At 37.9% G+C, this 19,352-nt stretch overlaps 1 protein-coding gene across 3 annotated transcripts in view; it reads right to left on the reverse strand.

Moving 5' to 3' along the window:
• Nucleotides 1-19,352, reverse strand: part of LOC148361690 (A-type potassium channel modulatory protein KCNIP2-like) — a 37,726-nt gene that overhangs the window by 9,640 nt on the left and 8,734 nt on the right. For 2 of the 3 annotated variants that reach the window (XM_088342438.1, XM_088342436.1), the window contains exons 2-4: nt 8,061-8,159; nt 7,868-7,992; nt 2,498-2,567 (exon numbers count right to left, since the gene is read on the reverse strand). In XM_088342438.1, coding sequence (XP_088198564.1) covers nt 2,498-2,567; nt 7,868-7,992; nt 8,061-8,159 — 294 coding nt within the window. Of the gene's footprint in view, nt 1-2,497; nt 2,568-7,867; nt 7,993-8,060; nt 8,160-10,402; nt 10,764-19,352 lie in introns of those variants that run through there. The other variant, XM_088342437.1, reaches the window with a different exon arrangement.

Consider the following 19,352-nt stretch of genomic DNA (forward strand, 5'->3'; position numbering starts at 1 on the left):
TATAACCAAATTTACTCACTACAAATCCATTTTATTTGTGCACAAAATCCACCCTCCTTTCTTCCCTCAAGAAGTTTTCAATTACTCTGTTGTACAGATTATCCGTGCGTTACAATTCCATGAAGAAGTTCTTTTCTGTAGCCATCAAAGCTAATGCTAAAAGTCGAGCCTGTCTTTTTTTGCATTAATTTTTGTTTGATTTAGGGCCGAAAGTATCTGTTTAACTGAATCAGAGTGTGCGCGGGAGTTTTTTTCTTCAAATATTCGTTAACGTTACCACCCCCCAACCGCTGACGTTTCCTTGGCCTTCTAGAAGGCCTTAGCTCAGCCAACTTAAAATCTGATTGGCTAAGCTAACAGCTTTATCGACACTTTGAATTAATGACAATTTTTACCACTAGGCGGTGCTAAACACTACACAATGTCCTTTAACAGCAAACAAGGTGGGAATTGAATGCTTTGTTAGCACTAGCATCAATGCTAATGTTACCACTTAGGCCTGTGGAAATGTACATAAAAATAATAGGTGAGTTCCAAGGGAAAATCGTTTTAGATTGTAGTTTCACTGTAATCATATATGTTGACATTGTTCAATTTAAAAAATGCATTATTTTCATGTTTTTGGTTGATGTTCTAACCTCTGATGTCACTAAATTGATTTCATATTTACTTCATAGCTACAAAAAAAAAACATAGATCAAAGGTGTAAAACTTAATATGTTGTAATTTGTGACAATACATTTTCACATATAAAATACAGAACAGGATCAACTAACAATAACATAACAAATCAAATACATACATTTTGACAAATTGAGAACTGTTTTTGAAACCATTACACAGTAAACTTTGTTTTCAATGTATTGTATTTTAAACAAAAATATATCTGCTTTAAAAGTACTAATACATTTATTTTATTTTATAAGGTTGATATGCCTTTCTAAGCCACTTAAAATAATAAACCTGGTGAAATGTTTTAAATCAAAAAGATCAATTGTAAGCAAATAATTTTAAAGGTGTGGTGCGTAGTTTGAGGTTTCCTTAAAAAGTTGAAAGTTAAATATTTCTCTATTATTATTTTCTTTATTAAGTATGTGTTAACATGGCCCATGGCTAACTTCAAGGAGCCCTCTGCTCCATTTCGCCTGTCTGCTTTTATCAGGCCTGTTCGGGGGCAGAAATCATGCGTTACTCTGCCGCCATCTCCTGGCTTAAAGTCATGATTGCAACCTTAAGTTTTCAAATGTCGCATGCCAACCTTTAATAATAATAATAATAATAATAATTTCCTTGTATTGTCATTCTGTGTAACAATGTACACAGAACGAAATGTCGATTGCACCTGACCCGTTGTAAGGTGAGATGTTTCTCTTTTACATTTCCCAAAATTTTGTTGGATTTGTTTAAAGGGGCAGTTAGTAGTTCAAACTAGAGTTGAAAAGATGCAAAAACCCTCCTCTGTTGATTTCATTAATACAAGAATATAACGGTCCATTGCATTTTTTGTATTCCTCATAAAGTACCACTTGACGCCAGTATTTATTAATCGTTGTACTTTTAACATCCTATGCCTAAGATAGTGATGTTTGGTCGCTTTTTTTGTTCATCTTTTGTATGATACTCACCCACTCAAAAAAACGGAACGCTTGAAAAATGATTTCCTCCCAATAATCTAAAACGTACAGAAATCACAATGGTTTTTTTACTTTGTTTCAATTTGTCATTGCACAACTTTGTAAATACTATCTTAAGCATGTCTTCCATCCATTCCCACTTTCGTGCTATCCTTTGTAACCTCCTTTTATGTGATTTGTTTTGGTCCTACTTTTTGTATAGCTCGAAATATAAAAGAAGAATACATATTGTTTATCATTCTTATTCTTATAATTAGTATGATTATTTACCTATTATCTTTTAATATGAACCTATGTTAATAAGTATATTTCTGAGGTGTTTGTTATATGTAAATACACAGGAGTGTCAGGACCAGAACGGAAACAGGACCCACTCGCGTAACGTTTCTCACAGTTTTATTGGGAAGAAGGGAAAGGGGTGCAGACACGATCGGGTGATTGCTGGTCGCTCTGAACGCGGAAGTGGGACTTCCATGGCGAGCGATGGCGGTGTCGGAAACGCAAAAAAGGGCATGCCCATGTAAAAACAGAGATTCGCAGACGGACCGACAAAGGGGACTGACAGGACAGAGTTTAAATACTGACAGGGAGCCAATCTGTCAACAAGCTGCAGCTGGCGCCACACGGGCGGGGCCAATTGGGTGCCATGGCAACCGTGACAAGGAGATCTTGCTGTAAGAACAATTATTGAGGAAGTCAAGGGGTGGAACTAAATAAGCATATGCTTCTTCCTACTCCTTTTAGGACATGTCACATTAACATTGTTTTTGTTTTTGGAATGTTCAAGATAAAGTTTCATTCATTCATCCATTCATTTATTCAAACTTGGACTTTGGTGAAGACAATAGTTGACTGTAACTGACCTCCCTGAGGGAAAAACTGAGAGTAGATGTTCTTAAAAGTCTCCTCGTTTACAGCACCATTGGGACACTCCTGGAATCAGAAAACAAAATAAGTAAAATACTCGCCATTAGTGCTCACAGGAGCCAAGGAAGGACTGAGCTTGCTGTATTTCAAGTTAAATGTAAAAATAAACAAATACTGTAAGCACAAATATATTGCAATATATTGCATGTTTAAGATTCTTCAATTTTCTAATGATTGCTCCAACAGTGGACCTTTTTGCACCAAGCTGCTTGTAGACTTCAAGCGACTCAGAATCTCTAAATTACTCACGAGATTTTAATCAAAAATATAATTAGAAAAATTGACTATTCAGTGCAACATAAATAAGTTCACGTAATACCTCTATTTTTTGGTTTGAACAATTTTATTGACACTTAACAGCAATTAAACACATTCACAATTTCATTATTTCATATTCTAACAATATGAGGTTTGAACAATTTTTATCAACACTTTTAACAGCAATTAAACACATTCACAATTTCACCATATCATATTCTAACAAGGTTTCTGGGGGTAAAGTGAAAGTGTGACATTCTGCCTTTGCTCTTTATTTCCGCCAAAGCTTTTAGTTCTTGTTTGATCGCGTCCTTCTTTCATCACAGTGCTCCCCTTTATGATTAGTCGAGGGTTGTTTATTAAAATGGCCACCCCATCCTCACCCAAGCCACTCCACAATGAAGGGCCAAATCTCTTCCCACTGTTCATAACCTTCCAAAAGGGGGTGGGTCATTGATAGTAGAGACGGTAAAGTTCGTAGGTGTTGTTGAAGTATACAAATTACTTAATCAAAACCGGGGGGTCCGAGTGACATAAATGCAATGTCTTCATATATTTATGCATTTTGGGATTTATCTCGTCGAATATTTTGCCACAACAAAATGTTATTGAAATGAGGGGGAGGGTCAAAGTGGCTAAGTTTTTCACCCATTGGTTGATAGACGTGTGCACCAAGCAACTGCATTGCCTGTCTTCCTTAACAAGCAGTTATCAGCTCGGTAGCCTAGATGGTAGGGCGCCCGCTTCAAAAATGGGAGGTCGCTGATTCAAGCCTCGGCCGAATCATACCTAAGACTTACAACATTGGTACTCATTGCCTCCCTGCTTGGCGCTCGGTATTAAGGGTTGGAATTGGGGGGTTTGGTCACCTAATGACTCCCTACACAGCAGTTGGGTCAGGTGTATCGACATTTCATTCTGTGTGCATGGTTACAAAGAATGACAATAAAAGTAAATTATATTCTTCTATGAGCCAATGGGTCATTTGACACGACCTGATAACGTTTTGTTGTGTCAAAAATTAGCCATGGAAATTACCGCTCTTTTTTTAGAGCATGCTCTTTCGTCTCGGCCAGAGATGGTTAGTAACGGGTTACATTGACTCCGTTACATTTACCTGAGTAAGTTTTCCAACATTTTCTACATCCAGGAGTACTTTTAAATCACTATACTTTTTACTTTCCTTGAGTAGGTTTGAGAAGAAGAAACTGTACTCTTACTCCGCTACATTAGGCTGCATTGAACCCGTTACTTAAATCCCCTTCGGGTAGGAACGTGTCTTTCTGTCTCAGTGGTAGACCGTTCATTAGTGATGTGTCGCAAACGAACAAGCTCAATTAGCATAGTGTATTTGTTGTCGCACTGAATATTCAATAGTTTTAATTATATTTGTAATTAAAAGCTCGTGTGTAATTTAGAGATTCTGAGTTGCTTGAAGTTGACTTTAAAATTGCTTGGTATAATAAAAGTTTAAAGTTTTAATAAGTTACACAAGACAGCGACATCTTGTGGTAGAGTTAAAAAATACATGCTCCTATGATATTGTTGGTAGAAAAATAGATGATTTCTAAATTAAACAATAATTTTGTGCATAATGTCACATTATTATTGGTTAATACTGATTAAGGGGACCCCACTAAAACCTGTCTTTTTGGTTTTCAGTTATTTTTCCCACCTTTTTCTTACATTTTCATTTTTTTGTGCCAGCACAGCCTTAAAAATTACTGGGGCTCTACTACTATTTATACCTTGACTATTTTGAATTTAAATGTAATTATTTATTGATTGGTAGACATTAATGATTCAATGGTCTTATTTAATAGTTATTTAAAAAAATAAAATAAAATAAAAAAAAGTAGTTGCTACAGTTTCTCAGTACTTGAGTACTGTAGTTTTTTCGCCAAGTACTTCTTTACTTTTACTCAAGAAATTATTTACTTACTTTTCACTTCTACTTGAGTAATATTTTTCTGAAGTCACGGTACGTTTACATCAGTAAAGTTTTTGGCTACTCTACCCACCTCTGGTCACGGCTCAATCAAAAGGGCCATCTCTTATGGCCCTCCAGATTTTTTTGGTTGGGTTGTTTTAATTGATATATTAGCAATTGGTGTGTAACATTATGCATGAAATGACTTATTCGTTGAATTTATTATTACACTACTTCCCGCGACCCTAGTGAGGATACAGAAAATTGTTGGATGGATGGATGGATGGATATTAGGATACACTACTTCATTATGACAAGCAAAACGTTCCCACATTGCCGGGACAATAAAAGATTGTATTGTGCTGCTTTGATTGGTCTGTGGTCGGGAGCTGCATTACCCAATTTGGCCGCCAGGTGGGAGTTAGAGACCCCACAAGAACAGACCACACGAAAGCAGATGTCTATCGATTTTGTAAGTATTTATTTGGCTGCCTGGACATGAAACCTAGCAGAAGACACTTGGGGAGGCCTGAAGTAAAACTGTGGACATTTTTTAAAAAATTCGCTCAGCGATTTCGGAGCCTATAAGTCACGTACAAAAACACACACAAACAAACACACACACTTCAGGATTTATAAAGTAGTTTAGTTTAGTTTTCGATTATATACTGTAAATTCAATTTGGATTAGATAAGATTAGTTTTTTCACTTTTTTCTGAGAGCAACGTAAAAGTCAAGCAACACAGAATCCCGGAACATTTTGACGTTTTAGCACGCGAAAGAATAAACTATCAAAGGCAAAAATACATTTTTAAACTTGTTACATTAAAAAAAGAAGTTAACACAGGAACTCAGGAAATACAAATTCAAATATGGACAGATCGCAAAAATTAATGATAAAATACAAAACAATTTTCATGTATTTTCTACACAACAAATGTAAAGTTAAGAACACAGACTCCCTGAACATAATGCATACTGACGAATGACAAGAAAAGAAAAGATTCCTGTTTCGGGGGAGCCGGCTCAAAGAGGCAGGTTGTAGAGCGGTTACGTTCGCGAACCGCACGTCACTATGCAAAATACACATCAAAATATAATTTAAAAAAAACAATGAGAAAATGCACAAATCTGAACTTTATACAGAAATCCTGATTTGTGTGTATGTGTGCATGCGTGTGTATTTGTATGTAGCTTATTGGCTCAAAAAGGGCTGCGCCGATTTTTGTGGAAATTTACACAGTTGTACTTTAGGCCTCCGTTTGTGTTTTTAGCTAGGAGTAGAGGCACCCTCAATGAATAGCAACAAAATTGATAAACATGTGCCCTCGTTGGAAACCCAAGGTCCGATTCTACAAGGTAAGCTTTAGGTGGCCCTTTGCTATTGGTTAAGGTACCTCCAAGTACACGCCCTGCAATCAATTCACACATCAGACAGAGAGGGCTAAGCCACGCCAACCATAGTGACGGTATCCAAGCGGAGCGAATATGGTGGCCAAAACAAAAACAGAAAGCAACTCTTTAGTTTATATTCCTGATAGCATAGCAACATCTCAAAAGTCAGTAGAAAAGGTTCTCGATTATATCATGCCGAGTTATACTCATAGCATCAAGGTGTCCGAAGACATTAGATGCAAATTATTGCAAATCTTTGAAGAAGTCAGAAGCCAACTACACATAGAAATAGATTCAGCTTTGTGAGAGATAAGACATAGAGGATATACGAGTGATCCAGTATATCAAATTTATGGGTGGTGTAATTTCCATTCCATCCATTATCTGCACCGCTTATTCTCAGTAGGGTCGCGGGGGTGCTGGAGCCCATCCCAGCTATCTTCGGGCAGTGGGCAGGGGACACCCTGAACTGGTTGCCAGCCAGTCACAGGGCACACAGAGACAGACAAACTCACTCGCTCGGCCAATTAACCTGACATGCATGTTTTGGAATGTGGGAGGAAACCAGAGTACTCGGAGGAAACAAACGCAAGCCCGGGCAGAACATGCAAACTCCGCACAGGAAGGCTGGTTGCTGGATTTGAACCCATGATGTCAGAACTATACCGCAGACAGGCTAACCTCTCATCTGCTATGCCGCCGCTTAAAATGCAATAATCTAATGAAAACAGCCCATGCAGGCAACAGGAGAGAATGCAGGCTCTGTGCTGGCTGGCATTGAACCCTGGATCTTTGCACCCTGGGCCTGCATGTTAACCGCCAAGCTGCTGTCCCACCACCATGGTGTATTTCGCATTTGTTCTAAATCTCCGGCGAGGTACATATGGAAATTACATTAGGATTTTCATAAATTGTCTATATTGGATCACGGATTGCATATCCTATTTATCCTATAGTTTACTATTTTTACTTTAATTACAGAACGCTACCTTTGCTCTTATTTGTTTTTGTCATAACCTAACAGGGGTGCAGTGATGTACTCAGAGAAAGTGCAAGTAAAGCAACCAGTAACTTACAAATTTCACGTCAGTAAATGTAGACCTCATTGGTTACCGTAGATATTTATGTAATTACTTCCAAACACATACAATGAAGTTATCCATTAATTTCAAACAAATTTGACAATAATATTCATACAGATTAAACATTACATACTGGGATCCACTGCGTACGCCAATCTCCATTGTCACATCTGACAAAGTCAATGGCCAGATTTGATTTTAACCGTTTGCTCTCTCTGCCACCTACGACAGGAAGCCTACCTCCGATCGAAGAACAACTTATTGTTTTTTTTTTTACCTCATCCCATGTTTCCCTGAACCGTTTTGTAGCAGTCAATTACCCTCATTTTGTTGAAATCTGGAAAGCTGTCTCTTTGTTGTTCAAATCCAAGTGTAAAAGCTGCCTTTAATTCCCTGGGTTGCCACATCGAGTACAAACGGCTCTGGAGATGCAATGTGGCCCTTTGGCAATTACAAGTGGTTACCTGGTGCTTTTTCAACAAACCACGGCCCCAACAACCTCACCCAAAGACAATGCCCGGCAAATTGCATTTACGTCATATATTTAGTTATTACGTCATTTATTTATATGGAAAATATTTGTGGGTATTTATTTATAGATCTATTTCCAAATGACTGGATCGGTCCTCAGCACCACTCACGTTTTTGAATCCTCTGTAGAGGATCTGTAGCTCTTTCTTGCTGAAACTAGTCCTTCCTGCGAGGCGTTCAAGGCCCTCAGGTCTGTAACGGATGGTCGATAACTCGGCTTCGTCACTCACGCTGTCTGTTGGGAGATCCGAACCACAATGTCACGGCATGGAGAGGGCACAGACAAGGGATGGGGGCACTCACCTTGATTGATGGAAGGGCCCGAGCCCGAATGGTAGCAGGGCAAAAGTTTGAGGAAACGCTGTCTGATGCTGCGTTTGCTGGCTTTATTTGGCGGGTTACCTGAAAAAAGGAGTTTAACACAAATAATATCAATGACCCTCCTGCCACTCAATTGTATGCAAGGGTGAGTTCTAATATCTGGTATCAGTAAAGGTACCAGCCTTTTTAAAGTATCAATACTCTCGATGGTAGCTGATACCAGTAAAGGCATCCCTCTAAGAGCCATTTAACCACCAGGAGCCTGAAATTAAGGAACAGTGTGTATTATTAAGTGGCTCCTTGTGGTGGATAAAATTTACTTAAAAATCTATTATTGATTTTAAAAAGTACAGGAACTATAATATTCGCATGCATTTTTGAACAGAACAATTTGCATTTTACACATGAGCCTAACCTAGAGGACGTTGACATAATTATTCGCCATCTTGCTGCTACGGGTATGCCCAAAAAACATCTCGCGACAGGCTTGGTAAAAAACGAAAAACATTGCAGCTTTGTCACTTTATTCTCTCCGTAGTTTGTATTCTTTCCAGTCGTTTTTAGCATTGGTTTCCAGTTGCACGAAAATACAGCGACATCTTGTGGTCAAGTCAAGTCATGTTTATTTGTATAGCCCTTAATCACAAGGAGTCTCAAAGGGCTGCACAAACCACAGATTATTGCAAACTACAGGCTATTATTTCACCATCCCCTGATCTAAAATCTACATGAGGGCAAGGAAAAACTCAAAAAAAATAAACTCTCTCTAAAGCAGGGGTCTCAAACGCACTTTACTTGGAGGCCGCTTGAACAAGGGTCTGGGTGAGGTTGTGCCAAATGAGGTTTTCCCACAAGAAAAATAGTCCACTAGTCTCAAAGATATTGACACATTTCTACACAAAATCTAAGAGTAAAAACATTACAATTAATATAAAAAAAAAATCGCTCAGTCAGTAATAAATTTACCCATAATTCACGTGGGTTGCAATTACATTGAACTTTACATTCTAAGATGGGGGGGCCTCAAACCATTATCCCGAGGGCAGCAATGGGCCCCCCGGGCCAGCAGGAGTTTGTAACATTAAATGAAATTGCTATTAAATAAATGCCCTAGGAAGAAAAAAATACTATTTAGTCATTTAGACGGTCTGTCTTTAAAAATATCATATTTTTGTTTATAGTTGGTTTTGTGTAACAGAGTTGAAATTTGATTATTTTGAGTTTTTTTTTTAATTCTCACAAAATTTGTGTTTTTTATTGCATTACTGTTAAAACTGTGTTACCGCATTCATTTGTTAAGCCATGGGCGTGCACGACTGTCTTTCTCATTTGGCACTTTGTGGGCTTCCGCGCTTGCCGTACCTTCTGCTGTATCACCTCGTGCTGAAAGTAAGCTGTGCCCAATATCAGTTTGGGTAAAGGTTCATATTCTGCAAAATACAGGAGCCGCTTTTACAAACTATTTTTGTATATAAATGTATATAAGTTGTGCTAAATGATGCATAAAAAAGCACTAATTAAAAGTAAAGTAATGCAGCTTGAAACGATGATTACTCTATGCAACATGTTTCAATGCAACCACGCCACGGTGTGCGGCATGTTGAGTGATGTCCCTTTTTGTATTTTTGTTAATGTTTTGGATGTATGTGTAACGGGTGTAGTAATAACTTTTGTTTTATTGAAACTCCTGCTGAAATATGTGTATAGTTTTTGGTAAATGTCCTGCAATGATAAGTCCAACAGTGCCATCTGCTGGTACGGGGTGGGGTTTGGTTTTGGCTACTGACATGTGACCGGGAGGCGGGGTTTGTTGGCAGTCATACCAGAGACAACTGCGATGGTAAGACACATCTTTTGGTGCTCCACAAAAGAAGTTAATTTTAAACATTATAACCCCAGCTGACAAATCTCTCAACATGCACAGTAATGTGATTGATATTGTCAAGCTGTTCAGGTTTATTTTCATTTTGTTTCTGTTCTACTAAATTATGAATTCCCCTTGTAGAGATCAAAGAGATCAAAGCCAGCAGAAAAGCTAATGTTGTGACTCATCCATTCGCAGGTAACTTGTACCCGTTTTTATACTTATTACTGTTTTTATTTCTATTTTCTCATATACATTAAAAAAGGATGATGTTGGTTAAAATTCAGATGAAAGAAAACTATGTTGAATCCATTCTAAACGTTAAAAATCCACTATACGATCTCTTGTTAAAAGGATCTTGTTAAAATGTAAAGATGTAAAAATGTATTGTGATATTCTAAAATGTATTTTATGTAAAGTGAAAAGAAAGCTCTTTGATATTCTTTGTTGGCAGTCTTACCAGAGAGAACTGCAATGAGATCGAAGAGATCAAAGCCAGCAGAAAAGCTAATGTTGTGACTCATCCATTTGCAGAAACTGTAATAATAAAAACCTCATCATCCAGTCCAGCATGAATGTGGATCTTTGGTGGGACACGTACACCGCGGTTACATATGCAATCGTGCACAGACGCCCAGACTTCTTTGTATCGTTTTGTTTATTGAATGCAGGCAATGAACCGAGTGATTGTGAACCCTTGTGTCGCGCATGGTTGAGGGTCGTCACATTTGACTACTTGAAATTTGTCTTTTATCTCGCTTCCTCAAGGTGAGGCTCATCTCATGTCAAATAAATGCTAATATCTCGAAAAGGAGGTAATAAATACATACTTCCTCTTTAACAATGTTTTGGGACTGTGAATCCTACACAAAAATGAAATGAAGAAAATTTTGAGCCAAAATAAAATTCAGAAGTGTAAGGCGGAATTCACAAAAAGGAGAACAGATAGAAAGAAACATCCCTAAAAGAATACTATTTACCGAGTCTGTTAAAGAAATCGAGTTCATCCACACATATCTAAACACATATTTGAATAACTGTACAGTATTAGTTATCCTCACGTTCCAAGAGGGCCCGCCAATTTATAAACACTCCCGGTAGAGGGCACTATTGCTCTATAATCGAACAAAAGAAACCTTGGCTCTTTGTTCAGTTTTGCTCCTCCTCAACCTTTACATTTGATTGATTATGTTAGGGCTTAAACATGACAAAAACAGTGATTTACTGCGTTAAGTCCAAGAAATTACACAATTACCCACTACAAACTCAAAATTAGCCTACGTGTCTAAAAAGACTTGACACAGAGCGTATGACGTCACTTCCGTGCAATTATACTAAGCCCTGACTGATAGAACTGCCAAGCTCTGCCACGCCCTTGATTTAATTACACAAACGCAGGTGTGTAAACACAATTTCTTTATTGTTAACATACACTTCAGGTTGGAGCACTACAAAAAAACGTGAGTTCACCTACATGTAACCAAAACTAAACAAGTCAAGAGAAAGTAAAAGTGCGTGTGTGCAAGAGAGGATTAAGACAAATTTGCAATGTTCATTTCGGATTCCTGTGGTCATTTCTTATGTAAATTTTTCACATTACACACATTTTAATCCTCTGCCTCTGGGCAATGAAGCGCCAAAGTGAAGCGCATGCGCAGAAGAGACGAAGTGGTGTTTACGGAAATAGACAATAAAAATGTTTTTTCCCTCGGATCAAGACCAACCGGAATTTTGGATATCAAAAGTTTAGTATCCTAACATCTTCTTCAGATTTAGATAATATCTCAAACCAAAACACAAAGTGTAATTGTGGGTTATAACATGAGGACTGAATCAGAAAAAAAAAAAAAAATGGCGCAGGGGCCTCCACACTTTTTCAACCTGAGAGCTGCTTTTTGGCACAAATTGGTGTAAAGGCAACCTGGCTTGTTAAACATTTCTAAAATAACTTATAAAGTTATCACTATGTTGTTACAATGTTTTAAACAGGTCAACTATTGGAAGTAGGGTAAAATTGACTCAATCACCCAAAAAACATTTTATTGGAAAATCACAATGATGAGCTATTTACAGAACAGGTCCGCGGGCATCTCGACTGTCTTTGGGCGCACTCTGGGCTAGCGCATCAGCTCCACCGTGCAGAGGCCCAGGGTTCAATTCCAGGTACCAGCCCCCTTGTGCAGATTTTGCATGTTCTCCCTGTCCCTGTGTGGCCTTCGTCCAGGCACACCTGTTTCCTCCCACATTCCAAAAACATGCATTGCAAGTTGATTGGCGAATCCAAACTGTCTCCAGTTTTGAGTGAGCGTATCTAAGGTTGTTTGTCCATTTGAGCCCTGTGATTGGCTGGAAACCAGTTTAGGGTGCCCCCCTACCCTTAGCCCAGCACTCCTCAACTCTACTGAGGATAAGAAGTGCAGAAAATAGATGGATATGTAAATTTAGATGAACTTTCCATTAAATTGTGTATTTAGAAAATATTAATCAGTGAACAAATTTATACAAGTGGGAGCAGACATAATTATCCCCTATCTCGCTGCTATGGAGACCGCCGAAAATATAAATCCTTGAGAAAGACTGCGCAAAAAAGAAAAATTGTGCTTTTTAGTCCCTCCATAGTTTGTGTTCTTCCCTGTGCTTTGTAGCGCTCATTTGTGGTTGCACTACAACCTATCTCATTCATAAGTTGGGCATTGTCTGTAGTGTGCTGAACATGTCTGTGGTGTATTGTTCAATTAGCAACCATAATAATCTGATGGCAGTGGGGTAAAAAAAAAGAGTTCTTTAGACGGGTTGTCCTGCATTTCACACTCCTGTACCCCGGTCCTGAGGGCAGAAGTGTAAACAGTCCCTGTTGTGGGTGGGTGGGGTCCTGAATGATGGAATCAGCCCTCTTGAGGACTCTGCAGTAGTATATGCTCAGCAGAGAGGGCAGCGGAGTCCTGGTGATCCTCTGAGCGTTCTTAACCACTCTCTGCAGGCGTTTGCGGTCCACGGCAGTGATGGAGCTGGTCAGGATGCCCTCCACGATGCAGCTGTAGAAGTTGGTGAGGATCTTGCTTGACATTTCAAACTTCCCCAGCCTTCTCAGGAAGTACAGTCACTGTTGAGCTTTCCTGACCAGCTATGTGGTGTTGAGGGTCTATGTGAGGTCCTCAGTGATGTGCAACCCGAGGTACTTAAAGTTGCTCACCCGCTCTACTTCAAGCTCCCGGATAAATAGTGGCTGATGAGGTCTCCTCTTCCTCGTGTCCACTATCATCTCCTTTGTCTTGCCCGTATTGAGGGTGAGGTTGTTGTCCTTGCACCATGTCAACAAACTATTCAGTATACAATAGTAGATAAAGTACTACTTTAAAATTGTTTTTATTTTGGTGCCAACCTTGTCCCCATTGTCCCGTTGTATGTCTACAACAAAAATAGTGCTACCTAAATACTACAAAAGTACTCTAAAATAAATATTTTTTTACTTAAAAATCGGTTTTGGTTGCACGTAATTAACAAAACAAACACATTGAGGCATTGTTATGTGCAAAAAATGGTTTGATGAGTTTCCAAAAGACATCTGAGATTGGACTTGCGCTCGCCTCCGTGGTGACTTTTGATTGTTTGGATTGATTTCAGCGTACGCAACCTGCTGAGGAAGATCAATATACTCGTCTACGCCGCTACTAACTCAATTAGAAGACTCCTCGGCGATCTGATCAACTGAAAGAAAACACAGTTTGACAATTCAATACATCGGAAGGGGAATCAAAAGAATCTCGGAAAAGCTTCCATTGCAGTTTTAGGATCGAAAAACAGTACAGCAGGGGTGTCAAACTCATTTTAGCCCGGGGCCACATAGTAGAAAAAACACTCTCACTGGGGACGAGTAAATGAATGGCATAAAAAGTAGGGATCGACCGGTATGGGTATTTCAGGGCGGATAACGATTGTTAGTATTAGGAGGTCGATAATTATTTGCTGTAATAGCTTAAAAATTGGTGCAAGGAATTTCTAATAATACAAAAAGAAACAAAGAATATTTGTTACGAATTCAAATAAAATGTTAATAGCTTTCTGATACCTTTTACTGTAAATACATTAGAACCTCAAAACAAGTTAAATGACTAATCTTTCACTCAAACCAAAAACTGACAGTGCAGGAAATGAAATAAATATTAGCAGCAACTCCTTTAAAGGTACATAAAAACTTGAATAGCTCCCTGAAACTTTTTACAATAGCTAGAATAAATGAAAACAAAATACAACCGGCATGACATTAATAACTTAAATGAATAAGTTCAACGGAATTTCAACATGGCTCGAAAACCGTAAGGTGGGGGCACTCCAGCTTGAGAGCCACATTGACTAACTAATGTTTTGGTAGGCTCGTCATTTTCCACCTTAGCTAGCTTTTTATGCTCTCAATCCGTCTCCACCTGAACTTACCTCCCTAAAACAAGTTAAATACACTTTTCATGCTATTTCTGCACACAAACACAATCACGCCTTTCTATCAGGGACACGGGCATGTCAGGAGAAAGTTAGCGGAGTTGCAGCTCTCTCTTCTGCTTTATTGGCTCCGCCTCCTGACGCTTATCCAATCAAAAGGCGCAAGGTAGGTAGCAGGAGAAAGGGTATTGGAGGAGTAGGAGCAAAGAGAGAGAACTTAATAATCAGCTCATCGAATTAAAAAAAAATGCTGATGCTAATATCTGTGAAATTGCCCAACTAATAATCAGCTGACCTCTAATAAAAAGTGTGCCTTAACTGCAGGGCTGGGGATCCTTTGGAGGCTCATCATTAACTCACAAATATGATTCAAGGGTGTAAGATTTGATTTAAAAGCGATTACAGAGTTTTTATTTTCTTTCTCCAAGATTTTATCTATTGTATTGTTTATCAACTGTGTATAGGTAAAAAAAACAATTCCCACCAGTTTATTAACTCAGTGAAATTCATACAAACTGGAAAGTGACAGAAATAGCACACAAACACTAGTTTTATACTTTTTAAGACCTAGACATAGAAAAACATGAAAGAAAGTCTTTCACCACTTAGATCAAGGGCCGTTAACCTTTTTGAAACCGAGCCGCTTTGTGTTACCTATTGATACGAAGCGCTACCAATCAAATGACAACCCATTTCAAAAATACGACAGGACATTCTCGACTTTTCGCATCAGCTTTGAATGCGATAGAGTAGAACTTCTTCATAGAACTGAAACGCACGGATAATCTGTACGACTGAGTAATTGAAATCTTCTTGAAGAAAGAAAGGAGAATGGATTTATGCACAAATAAAAATGATTTTAGGTTAGTAGTTATTGAGTGTTGGTTTGATTCAGACGTGATTGAGGGCTATACAAATAAACATGACTGGACTTGACTTAGCACTACTGAAGGCATTGGTGCTAAATGCACAACCCGCCTCTGGCTACCATTTTGATATGCATTTCTAAAATGACAACTTATAATATTTTTGCTATGTTTTTACCAGTTTGTAAATATAATTAAGTTAAAACAGGCTCAGTCAACCACTGAAACACCACGCCAGTAAGAAATCAAATTTTCTTGGAAATCCCAATGACCCATCACCGGAGTGGTAGTGACCTGTGTAAATAAGTACAGTAGACCCTCGCTTATATAAGGTTCACTTTTCACGGTCTTGCTACCTTACTGGTTTGCATCGCGCATTATGTTCTGTATTCTGATTGGCTGAAGAGTCAGTTCACATTGATAACTACAATTATTATTTGACTGTAGAGTAGTTATATTTAACGTAAACAACGTTTATTAAGAACCTTTATTGGGTAGAGAAAAGGAGAGAAGGAAAGAGTGAAAGAGCAAAAGAGAAGCAAAAAATGAGAAAGACAAAAAAAAGAAAAATGGAGAGAGAAATGATAAGAGAGAAAGTGGGAAAAAATGAGATAAGGGGCAAAATGTTTACCTGAATTAAAGGACTTCACTGTTAGATTTCTTATGTATAATAGAAAGTAGCTGAAGCGTCTTAACTTCTGCTATGACACTCATGTGCTATTTTTTAATTTGGTATTTCTGCTATGCTTACCGATAAATTCTAATCACTGGGGATAAAAAGGCTAGATTAGTAACAATTGTTGCAGTTAAGAGAGACATCTACACACCACACGTGAGTGCAATTGTATTGCCTTAAACAGCGCCTCTGTGACTTCTATTTTAAGTAAAATAACATCGGGATTGGTGTTTCGTCAAATCTTCTCTGGTCGATAAACGGTAGTTAGCAGTGATGTCTTGATCGTGAATGTGATAGCTTTATGAGCCGCATCTTTGGAATGAACAACAGCTCCGCAGTGCTGGGACAATCTGATTTTCTAAAAGATTTTTTTTTGGGTGGTTGAACTTGACAGAGTCTATTTAAGCCAACTGCCAATGATTAACCTGGTAATAACATAGTAACAACATAGTAATACCATATGCAAAATCATCAAACTGGGTGACCTTTGTGCTAATTAGTAGCTCTTAACTTAAAAAATGTTTGAGACCCCTGCTGTAGAATAAAAAAATATATATTTTTTAAAATCATGAATTCATTTTGTGCTTTATGTTACAATATTTTGTCAATATATGAATTAAAGCAACAAAAAAGAGCCGTTTGAGGGTTGAAAAAGACTGCTTTTTATAGCGAGGTGAGCCAAAAAAAGCCAATATTCTAAAAAGAGCTGAAATTTCCATCCCTACCAGTCAGCAAATATAGCTACAGTAGGTGGTTTTCTTTGGGAGTGGCGCCTAGCTTTGGCGACATCCAGTGGACATATTTCAAACTGCAGCTTATTGCTTGACATGATGTGGCAAATTTTTTTCATGTACTTCTTTCTGCATTGTTGCTCGGACCAGATAAAATCCGCTGGCACGCCTGATCCTGCCTGACACCCCGATGAACAATGTATAAACATGTTGAATGCCATTTTTCACAAACTTCGAGCAAGTTCGTCTGCTGGTGTCGGACATCTCGTTTTACTTCAAGACGTTTTGTAATGACTTTCCAAACTCTTGTCGGAGCTCACGCTGACTTTGCTCCAGGACGTGCTGGCAGCTTAGGACGGGTCAGGCTGGACTAAATCAATCATGTCGCCTCCGTGCTTACAGTAATCCTCATACGCATTCTGGATGAATATTTCCTGCCCCCTAACACACACATAAAAACGGACTCGATGCTGCACAATTTTAATCACTGGCTGCACGTCACCATTCAAATAACTGCCAGGCAGAAATGAAACAAAGAGCACACACAACCCTGTTCATATTTCTCTCTTACACAAAACATAAATAATAATTAATAATTGTATGGAGGACCAATATTGAGTATTAAGTAAATAACAAAGAAGATACAATTGTCACTTAAGGCACTAGTTTCCATCTGGTCTTACTTCAGGACCCACCATTCCGCCCTAATGACAAGCTGCGACCCAAATCCAGAAAATAAATCCACTTTTCAAATGTATTAAAAGAGATGGTGAAAAGCAGAGATAGTAAAATATATTCACCTTTTTTTCAAAAATTAAAATGACCAGTAAACCCTCTTCAAGTACCGTATATAAGCCTCCATCATGTATCAGCGGTCCACTAAAACTGCTTTAAAATAGCCACATACTAAAAGAAATTCAAAATACTAATAACATATGTAACTAAACATTGATACTTATTCAAAAGTGTAGTTAACAAAGGAATTAATGAATTCCCTTATACAAGTATTACGAAATTAGAGGGCTTCTCCTTTCAATGCAAGTAAAACAAATCAAAAAGTTAAAACTGTGTAAAAGGATAAAAACGGTAAAGAACAATACATTAATGATATATAATGTCCTTCTTCGATTCGATTGTTGTTGTCACCCTTCTACTTACCACTTACTTTCTTGGGACCCATTATTATGGGCAGAAAAACTTTTGGTTCCCGACCCAACAATTGAGAAACCCTTATGGAACAAAAAACACCTCACACCGAATTCAGTGAGAAGTCCTAAGTGTGTTGATTATTATGCATTTTTATACTTTTAACTTACAGTGGAACCTCGGTTTTCGAACGCCTCTCAGTTCGAACAAATCGGTTCTCGACCAAAAATTTTGAGAAATTCTTGCTTTGCTTTTCGTTCAAAAAATCGGAGTTCGAACGTCGGTACGCTAGGGTGCGATGCTGAGCGGCGTACGAGTGTAGATTGCCCCCACCCCTCGTGAAGAACTGTTGTCACGGCAACGCGCACTCCTTCTCAGCTTTCGTTATTCAAAAACTTTGAAGGGAGTGTTTTAACTCCTAATTATGCCTCGGAAGAAGGTTGGTGCAAGCAGCAAAGTTGCTACAGGTGAAAAAAGAGGAGTAGTGCATTCAACTATTGCATTTAAGAAAGAAATAATAGCAAAATATGAAGAAGGTGTGCGAGTTTCCCTTCTTTCAGGAATACAGCATGGCTTCTGCAGACAACCGCCAAGGTAAGAAATCCTACTCATAATTCTTTTCTTTATCCTTTTACTGCTCACCACTTGTTGTGGAGACCTGGGTGCTAAATGATGTGTAAACGACCTGATTTTTTTATTTTTACACGTTCATGTTAGCGTAATCTTTCGTACGGAAGATTACGCTAACGCGAACGTACGATTAGCCTGGGTTAGCTTCATGTTTACTTTCGTGGTAAACATTTAAGTTGTTGGAACGGATTAAAACAATTTTACATTACTTTCAATGGGAAAAAACGACTTCGGTGATCGTACAAATCGGTTTTCGTACAAAGAAATGGAACGGATTATGGTCGAGAACCGAGGTTCCACTGTACTTATATTTGGTCTTATTTCAATTCATATTATTTTTGTATCTAAATGAATTCTATAAATTTGAATTAAACAGATTTTACTACTGTTTATATTACTATTTTCATTTAAAAAATTCTATATTTGCATCTCTCCATAAAAACAATTTATTTTAATAATAAAAAAAATACACAAAGCCTGATAAACATGCCTTTTTAAAAAATACTCGTGGGTTGAACATTTTATTTATTTTACGTGACAGGAGCCTCACCTAGAGGGAGCTGACATATTTGTCAGCCATCTTGATGCTACAGGTACCCCTTCCAAAATTATTTTCTCCTTATTTTGAGTGTACTGAATTATAAACTCTTCAAAATCCATTTGTATTAGATATTTATGTATGTGCGGTATGAATGTATTCTCATATTTAAACACCAAATGCAGGAAATTTAATAAACATTAAAATTAAGACATAGTCCTAATGTGTACTTTCATCTATTAGTTTTCTCTTAACTTAATATTTGGGGGTGATTAAATTTTTGGATTAAGTTAGTTTTCATTTAATTTAGGGTTACAATTGTCTGTATTGTCATTCATAAAAAATGTTGCTTATGAAGGATTTTATACATTTGACTATAAAGGATA

This window comes from Urocampus carinirostris, chromosome 8, assembly GCF_059441175.1.
Source record: "Urocampus carinirostris isolate Australia breed hairy pipefish chromosome 8, RoL_Ucar_1.0, whole genome shotgun sequence".
NCBI classification, from domain to species: domain Eukaryota; kingdom Metazoa; phylum Chordata; class Actinopteri; order Syngnathiformes; family Syngnathidae; genus Urocampus; species Urocampus carinirostris.